Source organism: Sciurus carolinensis, chromosome 19 (assembly GCF_902686445.1).
Source record: "Sciurus carolinensis chromosome 19, mSciCar1.2, whole genome shotgun sequence".
NCBI classification, from domain to species: domain Eukaryota; kingdom Metazoa; phylum Chordata; class Mammalia; order Rodentia; family Sciuridae; genus Sciurus; species Sciurus carolinensis.
Genome location: NC_062231.1, coordinates 1998102 through 2017748, shown reverse-complemented (window position 1 = coordinate 2017748; position 19647 = coordinate 1998102). Strand labels below are relative to the sequence as shown.

Here is a 19647-nt window from a genome sequence, read left to right as displayed (position 1 = left end):
GTGTGGAAGGTTCTCCGTGTTGACAGGCAGATGGGGCCGCAGGACAATGACCTGGCTGTTCGCCAGGAGCGGCCGCCGTCTCTGGCCACGACAGCGCTGATGACACGGGTTTCATCCGCGGGCTCGGGTTTCCAGAGCCCTGACAGGCACCTTCGTCACCTCAAGGAAGCGGCACAGACGGCGGCTGCGGCTTTCTGGTCATGGGACAGCGTCCCCCACCCCCGCTCGGCCAGCCTCCCAGAAAGGCAGAGGGCAGGTGGCCGGACAGGGCCCTGTGAAGAAAGTCGAGGGCCACCCTTCATTCTGGGGTGGGAAGGACGAACTTCCCCACCCTGTGCCTTCGAAAGGACCGAGCGAGACCCCACCCCAGGGCCACGTCCCGCAGAGATGGCAGGGTCACACTGTTCTTTATGAACTTTAAACCACTGCAGTTCCCTCTAAGCAACAGAAACACAGGCACCCGTGTGGAGGCCAGTTTTGTCAGATTTTTCTTACCAGAAAAATGTTTCAGCAAGTTTCCACAAATGTTAATATTCAGGTACCGGAATGGACCTAATATCTTACTGTTCATATCTTTTTTGTTGTTATGGGGGTTTTTTGTTCCAGAAATTGAACCCAGGGATGCTTAACCCCTGAGCCACACCCCCAGCCCTTTTTATATTTTATGTAGAGACAGGGTCTCACTGAGTTGCTCAGGGCCTTGCTAAGTGGCTGAGGCTGGCCTCCACCTTGCGATCCTCCTGCCTCAGCCTCCTAAACATCTGGGATGACAGGCGTGCGTCACCACGCCCGGCTACTCTGGTTTTGCTACTCAAGGCACCAAAACAACACACGCAGTACCACAAACACAAGTCACAAAAGCATTTTCAAGATGAGAAGGCTTCACAGCACCAGGCAAAGGACAACCATTTCTCCCTTATCTGTGATACTCACCAATGGCCCTGCGGAAGTTCTCCATCAGCACCTCCGTTTTCTTTATCTCCGTGGAGTAGACTTCACTCCCCACCATCGGGCAGAAAGGTACCTTACTACCCAGCTCCTGAGCAATCGCCAGGGCCAGAGCCGTCTACAGAGAACAAGATTGGAAACATCCTCAGTTTACAGTCTTGAAAACATAATTCAAACACATCTATAAAAAAATCATCAAACAGGCTGGGCACAGTGGCATATGCTTGTCATCCCCAGAGGCTCGGGAGGCTGAGGCAGGAGGATCACAAGGTAGAGGCCGGCCTCAGTCACTTAGCAAGGACCTGAGCAACTCAGTGAGACCCTGTCTCTAAATAAAATATAAAAAGGGCTGGGGAGGTGGCTCAGTGGGTAAGCACTCCTAGGTTCGATCTCCAGTATAAAAAAAAAAATTACTAAAGAGGAATGATTATCTCGTCTGTGAAGTAGACACCATTGAGCATGCTTCATGCAGTAAGGGCACCAAAATCCAGAAAGACAGAGTGGAAATTTAAACTCTGGCAGCAAGGTAAGAGAGATCTTGTTCGCATCATAATTAGTAGTCTTCCAAAACCGTTCAGTCTCAAAACAAGATCTGCCCTCACTGCTTGGAGAAGACCCATCAGGAATCAGGAATGAATAGTGTGCACACATATGACTATGTAAAAATAAATCCCACTCGTATGTAGAGTGCACCAATAAAAGAAAATTAAATATGATCTCATGGGGCCGGGGCTGGGTTCAGGGGTAGAGCGCTTGCCTTGCATGTGTGAGGAACTGGGTTTGATCCTCAGCACCAGATTAAAAAAAAGTAAATGAATAAATAAAGGTATTGTGTCTGTCTCTAGCTAAAAAAAAAATTTAATAAATTCTCAGAAGTGCAACTGATGCAAAAAAAAAAAAAAGAAAGAAAGAAAAGAAAAGAAATGGGGACAGATGCGGTAGCACACCCCTGTCATCCCAGCAGCTGGGGAGGCTGAGGCAGGAGGATCGCAAGGTGGAGGCCAGCCTCAGCCACTTAGCAAGGACCTGAGCAACTCAGCGAGACCCTGTCTCTAAATAAAATATAAAAAGGGCTGGGATGTGGCTCAGTGGGTAAGCACACTCTGTTTGATCCCTGGTATCAAAACAAAGAACAAATCTCATGACGTTCGTTGTACGTTAAAAGGCCGTAGATTGTGAACGATCCGTGAGGCAGAATTTTGAAGGTGCGAGTTGATCTGGACAAGTTGCACTTGAACACGGCCTGTGAGCAAGTACGAAGCGATGCTCGGTGACCTAACTGGTTGGCAGAGGCTAAACAGAACCAGATGTAACAGACGCCTGGGCGAATATCAAGTCAGTTCAGGACCGGGAAGTGCCCGGCCTTTGAATGACATTTCGTCTTTCCTCAACTCTGAAACGAGACCACCGTAAGGTCAGCTCCCGAGGTGTGCAGCCTCCGGAAGAAAGCAGGCTTAGGAAGCAGAACAAAGGGACCCCCAGCCGCTGTTTAAAATGGGCCCAGACCACGTTCCTTTGAGATCTTCTTGTCCTGCCCTTGGGTGACAGTTTGGAGCAGCAGAATCTGATAGAGAATCAGCCTACAGGACCACGAGCCCATGGGGCATAAGCTGGCTGTAGCTGATTCTGTCACTATTTTTCTGTGCGATCTTGGACACACAGTCTATTGCTCATGCTGGATTGCCTCAGCTGTCACGTCAAAGCATGAAAGTCGCAGGTTAGATCACAAGCAGCAAAGTACTTGCCCACAGACTGGTTTTGTTTGGACCACATGGTTTCATATGTCTTTAAACTTAATTGGTGCTATTTTTTGAACATTGGGAAGTTTCGTGTAAAATCCAGCTATTCAGCTTCTTCTGAGAAACTAGCAGGCCTGCTCACGGTAGGCCTCTTTATTGAGGGGGTACTACATCCCGGGCCTGCTCAGTCACTTGGCTTAGCCTTGCTGCCCGGCTCTTTAGGCAGCTGAGCGTGCAAGCCCAAAGCAAGGGAGGCCAACAGCAAAGGAAAGTCTAGAACAGAGCAGAGAGAGGAGCAATCCCCACGCTAGGAGATCCTGCGGAGACCACAGGCTGGCCTTGTGCAGCTTTTTAATTTTGGTGGTTCTGGGGATGGAACCCAGGGCCCTGTATGTGCAAGGCTGGTGCTCTACCCCTGAGCCACCTCCCCAGCCCTTTTTATGTTTTATTTAGAGACAGGGTCTCGCTGAGTTGCTTAGGGCCTCGCTGAGTTGCTGAGGCTGGCCTCCAACTTGCGATCCTCCTGCCTCAGCCTCCCAGGTATGACAAGCGTGCTCCATCGTGTCCAGTTTTTATGCCCACTTTCTACCCAGACTCTGGCTCTTCCCAGTCACTCTGCTTTCTCTTTCCTGTTCTTTTACAGTTCCCAATGCCCCCCTCGGTTTCCATCTTCAGAGAGTGACCATATCCAGTGTAATGGCAGCCCGCCTCCCTCTGCCTAAAGAGATGATCGATATACTTCCATTAAAGTATGATACACACTTGGCTAAAAAATGCTTCCCGTCTGTCTCCTTTTCTCTGTTTAAAAGCTCACAGAAGAAAGGCACATGATGTGGCTCCTACCTACCCTTCCGTGCGGAGCTGTACAGGTCTCACCTCTCCCCACAGCCTGTCATCCTGAAAATCTAGCTTGCAGTTCACGGACTCAGAAACTGAGAGGGCTGGGTGGGGCTCAGTGGTAGAGCATTTGCCTAGCACGTGTGAGGCACTGAGTTCCATTCTCAGCACCACATAGATATAAAAGAATAAAATAAAGACCTATCAGCATCTAAAAGATATTTAGGAAAAAAAAAAGAAAGAAAGAAAGAAAAAGAAAAAGAAAGAAAAGAAGAAACTGAGCCCTGGGCATGGAGGCACACACCTGTCATCCCAGCAGCTCGGGAGGCTGAGGCAGGAGGATCGCAAGTTGGAGGCCAGCCTCAGCAACTTGGTGAGGCCCTGAGCGACTCAGCGAGACCCTGTCTCTAAATAAAATACTAAAAGGGTCGAGGATGTGGCTCAGAGGTTGAGCAGCCCTGGGGTTAACACCCAATGTAGCAAAAAAGTAAATAAAACAATTAGACTAGAACAGAGGCCTAAAAGACATTATCCGGGGTTGGGGTGCAGCTCTGTGGCAGAGCACATGCTTAGCATGTGGAAGGCCTGGGGATCAATCTGCAGCACCACCAAAAAATAAATAAAGGAAACAAGAAAACAAAAAAAGAGAGAGAGAGAGAAAGAAAAAGAAATCACCAATTTCCCAGAATGCAGCAGAGCCTGGACACAGAAAACACAGAAGCGAGGTCGGAAGGCAAGCCAGCCTGGGAAGGAAGCGGAGCTGGAGACCGCTCAGCCGCAGCCGTGGTATCTGGGGACGGCCCTGCGCCCTGCAGACTGCTGAGCATCATCGCTGGATGCCAGCAGCACCCCCACCAAGTTGCAAAGACCAAAAACTAAAACTCTCCAGACACTGGTAAACGTCCCCTGGGGGCCCAACGGGCCCAGGATGAAAGTCGTCCCCGTCTTAATCTCACCTACCGGGAGTTCCAAAAAGAGAGAACACAGAGGACGCGAAAAGCCAACAGCTCGAAAGGTTACGAGCTGGTGACTTTCCAGAACTCATTGTACAAAATGCGAACACTCGGGAAGCGCTGTTAATGTCAAGCAGGAGAAAGTAAAATCATGGTCAAGCACCAAAACCAGGCGTCTCTCCAAAACACTCAGAAAGGAAAGTTGAAACCCTCAAAATCAGACTTCTTAGGAGCAACACTAAAAGGCAAAAGGTAGCAAGTAACACTGAGAGAAATAGCACTGAAGAAAATATCTATTATCCAGTGCGGCTGCACGTGCCTGTCATTCCACAGCAATGGAGGCCGAGGCAGGAGGATCGCAAGGTGGAGGCCAGCCTCAGAAATGGAGCAAGGCCCTGAGCAACTCAGTGAGACCCTGTCTCTAAATAAAATGCAAAATAGGGCTGGGGATGTGGCTCAGTGATTGAGTGTGCATAACTTCAATCCCTGGTACCCACCTCCCAGAAAAAAAAAAAAAAAAAAAAAAAAAAAAAAAAGCAAGCAAAGAAAAGGAAAATCACTTGGACAAGGTAATGTTCCCGTAAGTTCGACTGTATGGCATTTTACAGTTTCAAAGAACTTTCCCCAACACAGTACTTCTTCATCTACTATAAGACAAAAATATAACATACACTGGCAATTCAATATTTACAACTGCAAAATTAGAATTAAAGCTATTATCTCACAAATGATTGGTTGAATAATTGCCCCAAATAGGCTGGGCCTGTGTCTCTGCTTCTGAAAGGTTAGGAGTCTCCCAGCTGATCAACCAATGATCACCAAGCCACATCCCTGGTACTTTATATTGTGTACTTTGAGACAGGGTCTCACCAAGTTGCTCAGGGCCTGGCTAACATGCTGAGGCTGGCCTCCAACTTGCAATCCTCCTGCCTCAGCCTCCCGAGTCACTGAAATTACAGGTGTGCACCGACATTCCTGGTAAAAGTCCACTTCTTTACATACAGGAGTGCAGGCTCATGGGCCAAAAGGCCCTTCCAAAAAATAAGTCCTGCCCAGACCCAGGGCTCTGCTAAGTTGAAGTATCTGGCCAACCCCTTGCAAATCCCAACAAGCTATACCGTGTCCCCTGCCTGGAAGGTTCTTTTTTTCCCTGCAAAGTCTGACTCTGAAGGATAATCATCCAACCTTCTGCTAAATTCCAGCATCTAAAATTAGTCAACAGCTTGAAGTTTCAGTCATTTTGTATCCATGAGACTTCCTGTTTTTCTGCCCTGAAAAGACTAGAAGCCCCCTGAAGATAAAAATCACAGCCAGGCGCAGGGGCGCACGCTGTCATCCCAGTGACTCAGGAGGCTGAGGCAGGAGGATCGCAAGTTGGAGGCCAGCCTCAGTAACTCAGCAAGGCCCTCAGCAACTCAGTGAGATTTTGTCTCTAAATAAAAAATAAAAAGGGCTGGGGAGGTGGCTCAGAGGTTGAGCACCCCTGGGTTCAATCCCTGGGACCAAACAAAAAAGGAGATAAATAATGACTCTAATTTTTTTTCCTAATCACTTGCATACCCAAAATAGTGATGGGCAAAGTTAGCATTTGGAAATATGTTTGCCAATTCATTTTCTTTCCCTCAAATAAGATGTCACTAAGATTTTTGTGAAGCCCTAGATGAATTCCCAAAGCAAAGGAGACTTAAAAGAGATAAAGGACAAATTTGAGAGACAATAAGACCCCTCAGTGGACTCTATTCGCTGCTCTCTGGAAGTAGGCCAGGACAATTTTAATTTTAGAAGCATGAGTTTGAGACATTTAATTGTATTCTTGCATATTCCTTTTTTAAACATACGAATAACCAATTTAGCTAAACAAAGACTAGCTTAAGACATAAATTCAATCTGGCATCAACCAAAGGATCATTCTCGTGTGTGACTAAAGAAAAGGAGAGAGGCGTACCTTGCCAGTTCCAGGTGGTCCTGCCAACAAGACCGCTCTTCCGGCCATCTTCTTGCTTTTGATTAATTCCACTATGACGCCACATGCCTGCACACCACAGAGGAAAGAAATGATCTGTCAACATTACAGTGGGAGAAAAGTCTGCCGGTCACAGTGGTACACGCCTGTCATCCCAGCGGCTCGGGAGGCTGAGGCAGGAGGATCACAACTTGGAGGCCAGCCTCAGCAATTCAGCAAGACCCTCAGCAACTTAACAAGACGGTCTCAAAATAAAAAATAAAAGGGGGTAGAGATGTAGCTCCCTGTAATCATCCTTAGGTTCCATCCCCAGTTACCAAAAAAAGAAAAAAAAAAAAAAAATAGGATTGGCACACAGATGAATCGACATATAATAAAGTAACAGTAAAACTGTAGAATTTGGGCACGTAGGTATTTATGATACACGTTTTTCAACTTTTTCATGTTTGAACAGCATTCGACTAAAGTCGGGGAGGAAAAATGATCACATTGGAGATGAATGAAAATCAAGTTCCTTAGCACAGTTTTGGCACATAGAAGTATTCAACCAAGGTTACTGACTTCACAAAGGTGCTCAGTAAACCAGCATCAAATGTTTCCTTTTTATGGTAATATGATGCTCAAAAAAGAAACCAGAGGTTTTTCTTTGCCCTTTCTATTAGAGCTGAAAGGCTACAGTCATAATCTCATATGAACTGCAAGTTTCTGTAGCTGCTGGGTCTCTACAGAGACCAGGGGCCATCACTCTGAGCTTGAAGTTCAGTAGCTGAGAGGGGGCTGTCATAGCAAGAGAGCACAGATTTGGGAGACAGAAGTACACAGGAGTGCAAATCCCTGCTTTATCATTACTAAACTGGGTGGCCAATGGACAGGCGGAGTGACCGCCCCCATTCTCCATTTTTGCTTGTGCAAAAAAATATATGTATATAATGGAACTTGGTATCATTGCCATTTAACAAAAGTAGACTTCACTGGATAGGTCAAAAAAGATACGTGGCTGGGTGTGGTGGGGCACACCTGTAAGTAATCCCAGCAACTCAGGAGGCTGAGACAGGAGGATTCCAAGTTTGAGGCCAGCCTCAACAACTTAGAGAGACCCTGTCTCAAAATAAAACATTAAAAAAAAGAAGGGGGGGTGCATAAACCAGATTGTTGCTCTCTATAACTCCCACTTTTCTCCCTCAGCTCCAGGTCCTAGGCACAAAAAAGTGAGCTTTTTAAACTTGGTCAATTACCTACCCACCCCCCATAACCTGTCACTGGATTCTTAATAAAATCCAATTTCTTCGCCACAGCTGACCAAGCCCTGCAGGAAATGACCCCCACCACCGAGATATAGTCGTGTTTATTATCGTGCATGGTTCTCGTCTCTCGCTACTCTAAAATTTAAGATCCATGCGAGCAAGGATCCTCCACATCTTGTTGCCCACCACATCCCGGCGTCATACAAAGAGCTTGGCACAACGTAGAAAGCTCCATCAAGAATGATCACTGAAAGGCCGGGCGTGGGGACGCACGCCTGTCATCCCAGCGGCTCTGGAGGCTGAGGCAGGAGGATGGCAAGTTGGAGGCCAGCCTCAGCCACTTAGCAAGGCCCTAAGCAACTCAGTGAGACCCTGTCTCTAAATAAAATATAAACAGGGCTGGGGAGGTGGCTCAGTGGTTAAGCGCCCCTGGGGTCAGTCCCCGGGACCAAGATAGTAGTAATAGTAATAATAATAATAACGATAATGACCAATGAGTCGGGGCAAACCGCCCCCCACGCGGTGGTCCCTCTCCCGGCCCGGGAGGGGCCTCTCTTCCCGCCCCGGGTCACCAGATCCCACAGCCCCCAGGAAACCCTGGCGGGGGACCCCAGCGCTCCCCGCCTCCGCCGCCCCGCTCCGCAGCCCCAGCTCCCGGTCCGCCCGCCACACCTCTCTCGCGTTCTCCTGGCCCACGAGCCCCGAGGCCGCCTGCTTGGCCAGGCCGCTCTCGTCCAGCCCCAGCCCCTTCACGTGGCTGTGGGAGGCGATGCGCTGCGTCTTCGTGGTGCTCTTCACCTCCTCGATCTTCATCCTGCAGAGGCCGGGAGCCGAACCGGCGTGGAAACCAGGAGCAACTACCAGGTGCCCGGCCCCGGGGTTACCATGCGGCCGTTACTAGGGCGGTTCGGAGGAACCCGCCTCCGTCCGCGCTCCATTGGCGGAGGCAGGAACGCCTTCGTTATCCATTGGTTCATGCGTGCGCCCATCGCAGCCGGCGGTAGAGCTCCGCCCACACACTTCCGCCTGTGTCACTGGGTTGGCTTCCCGGGCAACAGGTGCTTCCTGCTCACTCTCCCGGGCGTGAGCGCGGAAGGACCGAACCCGGGGTTTTCGTACCTGGCTGATTAGCTGCTCCCATATGGTGGGTGACCCGGAGTAGCGGGCTTTTCGTATTTTGATTTTTGGGTTTTTTTTTGGTACCAGGGGTGTTAACCACTGAGTCACATCCCCAGCCTTTTTTTGTATTTTATTTAGAGACAGGGTCTCGCTGAGTTGCTCAGGACCTTGCCAAGTTGCTGAGGCTGGCCTCCAACTTGCTATCCTCCTGCCTCAACCTCCCGTCCTTCATTGTACTATTCCCTCCATTATCACATTTGAACGCCATACCCTTCTGCGAAGCTCCAGTTATTACTTTCGTTTTGGAGATGAAAAAACTGAAGTTCAGAACTTAAGCTTTCCCTTTTGCTTTCTAACTTGAAGTTTTCTGACTTGAGGAGGCCAGCCTCAAGCAATCACCCTGTTCTTCTCAGAACTCTCCGTGGAATTTTCTTCCTCTATTTCTCGGCTTCCTCCCCCTTGAGTTCACTTCGAATAGAATTTTACAGCCCTGGAAGACAGTAGAATTCTCCTGCACAGAGAAACACAGCCAAGGGACTGAGGATGTAGCTGAGTTGGCAGAGCCAGAGTTCAATCCCCAGTACCACAAGGGGCAAAAAAAAATCGCAAGCAAGGACCGAAAACATCTCCTCATCCCCTAGCTTTGGAGAGATGCTGAGTCGGATCCCAAGCACCACGTCCAAAAAAAGTATTAATAAAATAACAAAAAAAAAAATAGGCTAAAATCAGTCCAATAGCTGCCCAAGAACAGAACAACTGAACTGGAACACAGTTGAGGACTTAAGGCTTCAACATCTGCACCATCCTCCTGTCCCCTGACCTCACATGAGACAATCAGCCAGCAAATATGTCCTGTCAGTTTGCACAATGATAACATCACTTACCTGCATGATGCTACTCTGTGCATTTTTTTTAAAATATTTTTTTTAGTTATAGATGGACCCAAGACCTTTTTCTTTTATTTTTTACGCGGTGCTGAGACTCAAACCCAGTGCCTCACACATGCTAGGCAAGCGCTCTACCACTGAGCCACATCCCCAGCCCTATTTTGTATTTTATGTAGAGACAGGGTCTCACTGAGTTGCGTAGGGCCTGGCTAAGTGGCTGAGGCTGGCCTCCACCTTGCGATCCTCCTGCCTCAGCCTCCAAGGCAGCGAAGATGAGTGGCGTGCGGCACTGTGCTGGGCGCCTGTTCAGAATCTTGATAAATGAGGGAGGCTTTGTCAGAAGCCGATGGCATGGAACCATTTGGCAGATGAGGAAACTGTGGTCCAGAGGAAAAGAGTACTTGCCCAGCGTGAGAGTTTATATTACAGTTCAGACACCCCTGAGATCCCGTTCAGTGGCGATAGTTCCTGACTCCCTTACGATTTCTTTGGACTTCTCTAGTCTTACTTTTAAGTCTGATTATTTTATTCTAATTATTGGCATGATCATTGGGTCAATGTTTGTCTCTCTTACTCTACGGCTTTACATTAGAAGGTGTAGACCACATTTGTGTTGTTTACCGTTTTAATTTTAGGACTTGGCACGTAGTCTGTGAACCAGCTTCTAAATATGAATTCTTTTTTTAAATTTTCTTTAGTTGTCGATGGACCTTTATTTTATTTACTTATGTGGTGCTGAGAATTGAACCCAGTGCCTCACACGTTGGAGACAAGCACTCTACCACTGAGCCACAACCCCAGCCTTAAATAAGACTTCTTAGGAATTCCAATAAGGTTCTAGAAAACATGCATACACACACGCACACACTCTTGAACCTATGCTTTTTATTTTTGTATTCTGGATTGAAACCAGGGGTGCTTAACCATGGAGCCACATCCCCAGTCCTTTTTTAGTCTTATTTTGAGATAGGTTCTCTCTGAGTGGTTGAGGCTGGCCTCCAACTTGTGATCCTCCTGCCTCAGCCTCCTGAGCCACTGGGATTACAGCGTGCACCCCTGAACCTGGCTTGAATTAGGTATTTAGCTAAAGGGACTAAAAACCCAGACCAATGCAATGAAACTTATACAAATAATCATATGGACTGCTACATTCCAGAATTGTGATTTCAAAAATCCCAGCCCCATTATGTCTCATATTGTCACCTCATGACCCTTTTTTTCTTTTTTTTTATTGTAAACAAATGGGATACATGTTGTTTCTCTGTTTGTACATGGCGTAAAGGCATACCATTTGTGTAATCATAAATTTACATAGGGTAATGGTGTTTGATTCATTCTGTTATTTTTTCCTCCCCCCATCCCTCCCACCCCTCTTTTCCCTCTATACAGTCCTTCCTTCCTCCATTCTTTCCACCCTCCTTAACCCTAACCCTAACCCTGACCCTAACGCTAAACCCTCCCACCCCCCATTATGTGTCATCATTCTGCTTATCAGTGAGATCATTCGTCCTTTGGTTTTTTGAGATTGGCTTATCTCACTTAGCATGATATTCTACAATTTCATCCATTTGTCTGCAAATGCCATAATTTTATCATTCTTTATGGCTGAGTAATATTCCATTGTATATATATGCCACAGTTTCTTTATTCATTCATCAATTAAAGGGCATCTAGGTTGGTTCCACAATCTGGCTATTGTGAATTGATCAGCTATGAACATTGATGTGGCTGTATCTCTGTAGTATGCTGATTTTAAGTCCTTTGGATATAGGCCAAGGAGTGGGATAGCTGGGTCAAATGGTGGTTCCATTCCAAGTCTTCTAAGGAGTCTCCACACTGCTTTCCAGAGTGGCTGCACTAATTTGCAACCCCACCAGCAATGTAACCTCATGAGCTTTTGTCTCGAATCCTTCAACCTCTCTTCTCTCCAGCCAAGACTGATGCGGTCAGTCACTTGGTTTCCAACTCCTTTGCTCCCTGCCTGCCTTGATGTCTGTCCCATCTGACCTTTGAACCCACAAACTGGGGTCAAACCTACCTTGCCTTCCCCACTGCTCCTTGGAGGAGAAAATCACCCAGTGGCCCCCAAGCCCTTGCACAGTCATGACCTCTAACCTGAGTTGGACATTAGGGCTGTTCAAGTAATGATAAAATGTTGTTTAAGTTAAAATATTAGTATAGCTGCATTAACAGAGAGATTCAAAATAATACTGAATAAATCAAAACAAGAAGATGTTTTTCTCAGGCACAGTGATGCATGCCTGTAATTCCAGTGTCTTGGGAGGCTGAGGCAGGAGGCTTGCAAGTTGGAGGCCAGCCTCAGCAATTTAGTGAGGCTGTAAGCAACTCAGCAAGACTCTGTCTCTAAATAAAATATAAAAAGGGCTGGGGAGGTGACTCAGGGGTTAAGCACCCCTGGGTTCAATCCCCAGGATCCCCCCCCCAAAAAAATTACAGTTAGTTGCAAAGGATTCCCAGGAAAGAAAAGGAAAACCCAGGACCAGATGGCTTGATTGGTGAATTCTCCCAAATATTTGAAGAATGAACACAAATGCATCTCGAAATCTTAAAAAAAAAAAAAAAAAAAATTAAAGAGGGGGAATGCTTTCTAATGTGTTCTATGAAGCCAACATTACCCTGATGACAGGGCCAGATAAAGATTCCATAAGAAAAAAACAGTAAAAACACAAGTCACTATCTCTCATATATATAGATACAAAAATCCTCAAAAAATCAAATTCAGCAGCAGGTTTTCTTCTTTGGTGCAGTACTGGGGATTGAACTCAGGGTGCTCTACCACTGTGCCTTATCCCTAGCCCTCTTCAATTTTTTTTTTTATTTTGAGTCAGGGTCTCAGTAAGTTGTGGAGGCTGGCCTCCAACTTGCCATCCTCCTGCCTCAGCCTCCTAAGCTGCTGAGATGAGAGGTGTGCACCACCGTGCCCAGCTGCAATGAGATTTTGCCACTGTATCCGACGTCTCCGACCTCTGATCCAGTGTGGCATTAGCAGATCTGTTCAGTTCTGGGAACATCAGGTAGTTCAGCTGCAGGCCTGTGTGGCCGGCTCATCTAGGCTTGGGGTAGGACCCGCAGAGGAACACACATGGTTAACTTCGATCACCGGCAAAGGTAGGTACCCTCAGAGAAAAGAGAAATTTCCATTTCATTCCTGAAAGCATCTTTAAAGCCCAAACTCAAATCAAAGAGTAAAGTATAATAACTTCCTCTGGGTAAATTTATAATTAATCCTGGATTAATTGGCCTTAATGAAGTTGAATTAATTACTGGCGGTTTGTAAAGAACTTTGAACTACCTTTGTACAAAATGACATTAAAGAAACAGAAAGGAACGAGCATCACATTACCATTAAGAACAAATTCCAAATAATCACAGTTCTGCAGGCAATTTTCTCAGGGATTGTGCCCAGCCGGGGGAACTGTATGGGACCCAGGGAGGCGGCTGTGGAGGAAGACGCCTTTCTAGGGTGGCGCTTTGGGAGTGAGTCCCATTCAAGTTGGGGGTGTGGTAACTTTGCAGGTGTCCAGATGCGATGGCACACACCTGTCATCCCAGCAGCTTGGAGGCTGAGGCAGGAGGATCACAAGGTGGAGGCCAGCCTCAGCAACTTAGTGAGACCCTAAGCAACTCAGCGAGACCCTGTCTCTAAATAAAACATAAAAAGGGCTGGGGACGTGGCTCAGTGGGTAAGAAATGTAATTCCATTCTTATCACTCCCTCCATCCATTTCTGCTGTGCTTGTTCAGTGACCCTGTCCCAGATCGAAGCTTCCAGAACTTTGCTAGGCAGTTCTTCCCGCTCCTGCACCTTATTGCAGTTTCGATCAGGTGTCACTACTTTGCGTGTGGGTGGCTGGGGAGGAGGTACTGCAGATAGCATCCCGAGCCTCACATGCACTCGGCAAGTGCTCTACCACGGAGTCACGTCCCCAGCCCTAATTTAGATCAGATGTCACTGCCCTTAAGAAGCCTCTGCCGACCACATGACCCATGGTCAGAGCTCGCTCTCACTGAGAAGCTGCATTCCCTCATAAGTACCACATTATAGGAATTGTCCCTGTCCTGTCTCCCTATTTGATTGTGAGCGTCTTAAGGGCAGAGGCTGGAGGTGCGGCTCAGAGTGCACTCTGACCTGTCATACACACAGGGAGCGGGACTCCCCGTCCTTGTGGTGGGACAGGACATGGAGTTTCCCTGGTTGTGTGTCCATGTGTGAACAGGAAAGTTCCGTCCCCTTCATTCCACTGTCCTTCCCATTCCAATCCCCCTCCCTTCCCCCATTCCCTTTGTCTCATCCACTGAACTTCTGTTCTTCCCTGTCCTCACTTATTGGGTGTTAGCATCTGTGTATTGAGCCTTTGGTTTTTTTGGGATTGGCTTATTTCACTTAGCATGATAGTCTCCAGCTCCGTCTGTTCACTGGCAAATGCCATCATTCCATTCTTCTTTAAGGCTGAGTAATATTCCATTGTGTATATGTGCCACATTTTCTTCATCCATCTATTGAAGGGCATCTAGGTTGGTTCCACAATCTAGCTATTGTGAATTGAGCTGCTATGAACATGGATGTGGCTGTGTCACTGTTGTAGGCTGATTTTAAGTCCTTTGGGTATAAACCGAGGAGTGGGAGAGCTGGGTCAAATGGTGGTTCCGTTCCAAGTGTTCTGAGGCATCTCCATTCTGCTTTCCAGAGTGGCTGCACCAATCATCAATGTAGGAGTAAACTTTTCCCCCCACATCATCGCCAACCTTTATTGTTACTTGGTTGTTATTTCTTATGTTTTATTTTTGGTACCAGGGATTGAACTCAGGAGCCCTCGACCATTGAGCCACATCCCCAAGCCCTTTTTTATATTTTATTTAAGGCAGGGTCTCACTGAGTTGCTTAGGGCTTCACTAAGTTACTGAGGCTGACCTTGAACTCTCTATCCTCTTGCCTCAGCCTCCTGAGCCCCTGGGATGACAGCTTGCCCCTGGGATTACTGATATTCTTGATAAACTATAACTTATTTCCTTTGAGTTACCTGCCTGGCCAGAGTAGACACTTAGCTTTGTGATCTCTGATTATTGACTATGGTTGGCAATTTTAAAAAATGTGTGTGTGTGTGTGTGTTCTGTTCAGATTCGAGTCTCTAGCACATGCGCATACACATTTTACATACAATTAGAAGGCTGGCAGCTTGTCCAGGTTACACACTCCCAGGGTGAGAATTTCTGAGGCGGGGAAAACATCTAACAGTCTTTCCCACCAGATGTCCCTTCCCCAACAGTCCTCAGCCAGGGCGTCCCTGTTGATGACTTCACTGTCCTCTTCCCATTCTACTCCCATATATGTATGTGTATATATATATATATATATATATATATATATATATATATATATAATTTTTTTTAAAGTACTGGGGATAATACTCAGGGGTGCTTAACCACTGAGTCACATACCCAGCCCTATTTTGTATTTTATTCAGAGACAGGGTCTCGCTGAGTCACTAAGTGGCTGCTGAGGCTGGCCTCCACCTTGCGATCCTCCTGCCTCAGCCTCCCAAAGTACTGTGATGGCAGGTGTGCGCCACCACATCCGGCTATTTATCTCGGTTTTAATTTTTATTTTCTTCTCTCTTAAGTGGCCTGGTCCAGTCCCTAGTCCTCCAGTGCCTTGCTTGACTCCTCCTGGTCCCCGTGGCCTGTACTGTCCACAAGGCACTGTATATCCCAGCGGCCGGTATGCAGCAGGCGCTTAAGGCGCTTAAGACGGAGGGCTGGACGCGAGGGTCCTCCCGCAGCGTCGGGCCCTGGAGGCTTCCGGGGTGAGCAGGCCGCGCCGCTGTCGGGTCCGCAGTGCAGGCGGTCCCCGGGGCTGGGCGGCGCGGCCCGGCGGGCGGAAGCTTCGGGGCCGGAACGGGCGCGCCGGGCCGGGTTGCGGGGGGCCGCTTAGCGGGTCGGACCCGGGCGCCCGGAGCGGCGAGGCGGAGCGGCCGGCGGCGGCGGCATGGCCGGGCGGCGGGTGAACGTGAACGTGGGCGTGCTGGGCCACATCGACAGCGGCAAGACGGCGCTGGCGCGCGCGCTCAGCACCACGGCCTCCACCGCCGCCTTCGACAAGCAGCCGCAGAGCCGCGAGCGCGGCATCACGCTCGACCTGGGCTTCTCGTGCTTCTCGGTGCCGCCGGCGGCGCCCGGCGAGCCGCTGCTGCAGGTCACGCTGGTCGACTGCCCCGGGCACGCCTCCCTCATCCGGACCATCATCGGCGGTGAGCGCGGCGCGGGCGCCGGGGCGGGAGGGGCAGCGCCGCGCAGGCGGCGGCCGGCCGGCCGGCGGGGACGCTTCCCGGGCGCCCCGCGCGCTGCAGCCCGGGCGCCGTCCTGGGCCGCCCGGCCCGAGTGTGTGCGTGTGTCCGACCCGCAAGTGCGGAACGCCCAGGGCGCAGAGGGCGTGCGCGTCGCCCGCAGGCGGCTCGGGAGGCTGAGGCAGGAGGATCACAAGGTGGAGGCCGGCCTCAGCCACGCAGCGAGGCCCCGAGCAACTCAGCGAGACCCTGTCTCTAAATAAAATAAGTAATAAATAAAGTGTAGGGTGGGGACGTGGCTCAGCGCTTGAGCGCCCCTGATTTCAATCCCCACTACCCAGAAAAACAGTCGTAAAAGTCACCACTCACCTGTCCTTTGGTCTCTTGGTTTCCCTTCCCAAACACTGTCCCTAGTGTCCCGAGTGCCATTTCAGAAAAACTCCGTGTGAACACAAGCACCTCATATGAGAATCCCTCTCTTCTTATTCCATGTGTACACACTGTGTCTGCAGAGTTTCCCTTCTCTGTTCATATGAAGGGCCCTCTTTATTTCTCTTATTTTTTAAAATATTTTTTAGTTGTCAGTGGATCTTTCTAAAAAAAATTATTTATTTATCTCTCTCCTTATTTATTTATTTATATGCAGTGCTGAGGATTGTACCCAGGACTTCTCACATTTAGAAGTCACATAGAGCCCAGCGCAGGGACTCACCCCTGTCATTCCAATGGCTAAGGAGGCTGAGGCAGGAGGCTGGCAGGATATGCACTCTGGTGAGGCCCAGTCTCAAAATACATAAATCAACAGGGCTGGGGATGGAGCTCAGTGGGAGGGGGACACTGGGTTCTCTCCCCGGTGCTGCCAAAAAGCTAAACAGACAGAACCAAAACAGAAGCAAAACCTCTCTCAAGTTCCCACTATACACTGTGCCGACAGTTCCTTAACCAGTCTCTTTTTATTTTATTTTATTTATTTATTTATTTTTTTGTGGTGCTGGTGATCGAACCCAGGGCCTTGTGCATGTGAGCCAAACACTCTACCAACTGAGCTACATCACCAGCCCCCAATCTCTTTAAAAAAAATTTTTTTTAAATTGTAGATGGACACAATATCTTTATTATTCATTTTATTTTTTTAATGTGGTGCTGAGGATCAAACCCAGGGCCTCACACATGCTAGGCAAGTGCTCTATCGCAGAGCCACAACCCTGGCCCTAACCAGTCTTTTAATGATGAACCTTTGTGTTGTATCCAGTGTTTGCTAACCGTGCTGCCGTGAATATTCTAGAACAAGTCCTTTGTGTGTGTACTAGGGTATCAGTGGGATAAGGTCCAGCTAGAACTGGAACTTTGGCCAGGGCAAAGAGCGTGTGTATTTTCAGTCCGGATGAGTACTACGGACATACCTCTGTAAGATGCTGTCCCACTTAATTAGATTTTAATTACTGAATACAGATAGGACATAAATACATGCTACTTGTGAAGAAATGGAACATTACAATGAGGCCAAAGTCACAGTGACCTCGCCTCTTTCTTCATTTTGGATCTCTCCCATATCTCCAGAGTAAACTGCTTTGGCGTCTTTTTTTTTTTTATTCATACTGGGGATTGATCCCAGGGGTGCTTTACCACTGAGCTACGTCCCCACCCCTTTATATATTTTATTTAGAGACAGGGTCTCACTGAGTTGCTCAGGACCTCGCTAAGTGACTGAGGCTGGCCTCCACCTTGTGATCCTCCTGCCTCAGCCTCCCAAGCCGCTGGGATGACAGTCATGAATCACTGTGCCCAGCCTGCTTCTGTGTATTTGTTGATTATTTTTCAAGCCATGTGATGGCACTCAAATCAATGGACAGGACTCTGAAATGTGCTTTGCTTTTTGAAAAAATGATCTAATAATATGAGCATCTGGTGCCAGATGGTGGCTAGCTAGAAGCCTGCTTCTGGCTGCTGACTCTGGTACCTCACCACCTCCCTGTCTTCGTCTCCTGCTTCTTTCCAGCAGTGCAGTGTACGCCTGCGAGTACAGAGAGCCCACGGATTGGGCAGATGAGGATTGGTTTGGTGGCGGATGCCTCCCTTGGTCCTGGGGCATTCTGGTCCCAGCTGTGCTGCGGCATTTGAGGACGTTGGTCTTGTCTCGCCTCCTCCCCTCGGTGTCGTAGGTCGTGGGGGTCATAGCCCTGCTGTGCTGTGGAAGCTTGGAATCTGGTCTTGGAAATCAGGGTCAGTCCTAGTTTCCCTGGTGTTAGAGATGAAACCCCTGGGAATCACCGAGGCAAGGCTAGAAAGCAGGTTTTATTTAAGGGACAGAACAGAAACAGACTTGTCCAGAGAGGAGGGACCCAATGATTTCAGCCTTCCTTTCTTCCCAAGCCCCCTCTTCTTCCCGTCTTGCCCAACCTGATCAGAAGGCAGGAACAAAGTCGCCCAGCCGGTAGCTCTCCTTGTCACCCCTGCCCCAACGCAGGAAAAGCGCCTCCTGGGGTCTCGTGAGCACCTGCTGGTGTGGAGAGGAGCCATTTCCTAGAGGTGGAGGTGACCTTGGTAGCTGGGGAGAAGCCTGTGTGTTAGCGTTTTATTTCCTTCTTTGAATTATCCAGCATCTCCCCAACCTGATCCTCTGATTATCTGCCTGTCCTTTGTCACTGTCTCAGTTTGAGCAGGTGATGAAATTTACTCGCATAGGGTCACCATGTCTGAAGTCTTCTCCTCCATCCGTGTTCCAGTCCTAGAAGAATTATTAAGGGGCACCCGTTCTCTACCCTTCCCCCTCCCTTGTAACTGAATCGTGTCTGGTGATATTCACATGTATTTAGGTCACGGACTCTAAGCCGGTCTAGGCTGGAGGTGGGAGACCCAGGTTAAAAACAGGAGCAGGGGCCCCGTGTGGTGGTACAAGCCTGCTGTCCCAGCAGCTGGGGAGGCCGAGGCAGGAGGATCGCAAGGTGGAGGCCAGCCTCAGCCACTTAGCGAGATCCTGAGTAACTCAGCGAGACCCTGTCTCTAAATAAAATATAAAAAGGGCTGGGGAGGTGTCTCAGGGGTTCGATCCCTGGGACCAAGAAAAGAAGCAAATTCTTAGCCCTCTAGAAAATACCAAGAAGAGCCAACTTACAGCGATTCAACTTATGAGTTTTTGACTTTACGATGGTGTGCAAAGGATACAGATTTAGTAGAGACCACACTTGGATTTTTCCTGGCTAGCAGTGTGCGCTCAACACTCCTGAGACGCTGGACAGTCACAGTGAGCTCCCGGTGGGCCACCATCGATCCCCGCGGAAGCAGCCGAGACGCCACGTGCTCTGTCTTGCTGAGCTATGATGTTCCTTAGCTTTGCTGTATTAAGTGCATTTCGTCTTACTGTATTTCAACTTCTGATGACCTTACTGGTGAGCCAAGAAGCATCTGTAATGTAGGCCCGTGGAAAGGACGTACTCTGGGAACCAGAGAGAGCTGGGCTTGAAGCCAGCCTTTCTTCCTTACTCGCCGTGTGACCTTTGCACTGCGTTGTGGGCCTTTCACCATGGGGGTAACCATGCTGGCTTGGCTTCTCCCTCCTCTCTCTCTTTTTTGTCTCAGGGATTGAACCCAGGGTTGCTAACCACTGAGCCACATCTCCAGCCCTTTTTATATTTTATTTAGAGACAGGGTCT

General features: G+C 48.6%; 2 protein-coding genes across 2 annotated transcripts in view; one reads left to right on the top strand and one right to left on the bottom strand.

Annotated features, from left to right (window-relative positions):
* The window catches only part of Ruvbl1 (RuvB like AAA ATPase 1), a 30565-nt gene extending 21975 nt beyond the window's left edge, over positions 1 to 8590 (bottom strand). The window contains exons 1-3 of the mRNA XM_047534733.1: positions 8357 to 8590; positions 6423 to 6509; positions 934 to 1066 (exon numbers count right to left, since the gene is read on the bottom strand). Of these exons, the coding sequence (XP_047390689.1) occupies positions 934 to 1066; positions 6423 to 6509; positions 8357 to 8497 (361 nt within the window). The 5' untranslated portion in view covers positions 8498 to 8590. The remainder of the gene's footprint in view (positions 1 to 933; positions 1067 to 6422; positions 6510 to 8356) is intronic.
* A 7051-nt stretch (positions 8591 to 15641) lies between these two features.
* Eefsec (eukaryotic elongation factor, selenocysteine-tRNA specific) overlaps positions 15642 to 19647 on the top strand; it is a 183511-nt gene continuing 179505 nt past the window's right edge. The window contains exon 1 of the mRNA XM_047535044.1: positions 15642 to 15958. Within this exon, the coding sequence (XP_047391000.1) occupies positions 15697 to 15958 (262 nt within the window). The 5' untranslated portion in view covers positions 15642 to 15696. The remainder of the gene's footprint in view (positions 15959 to 19647) is intronic.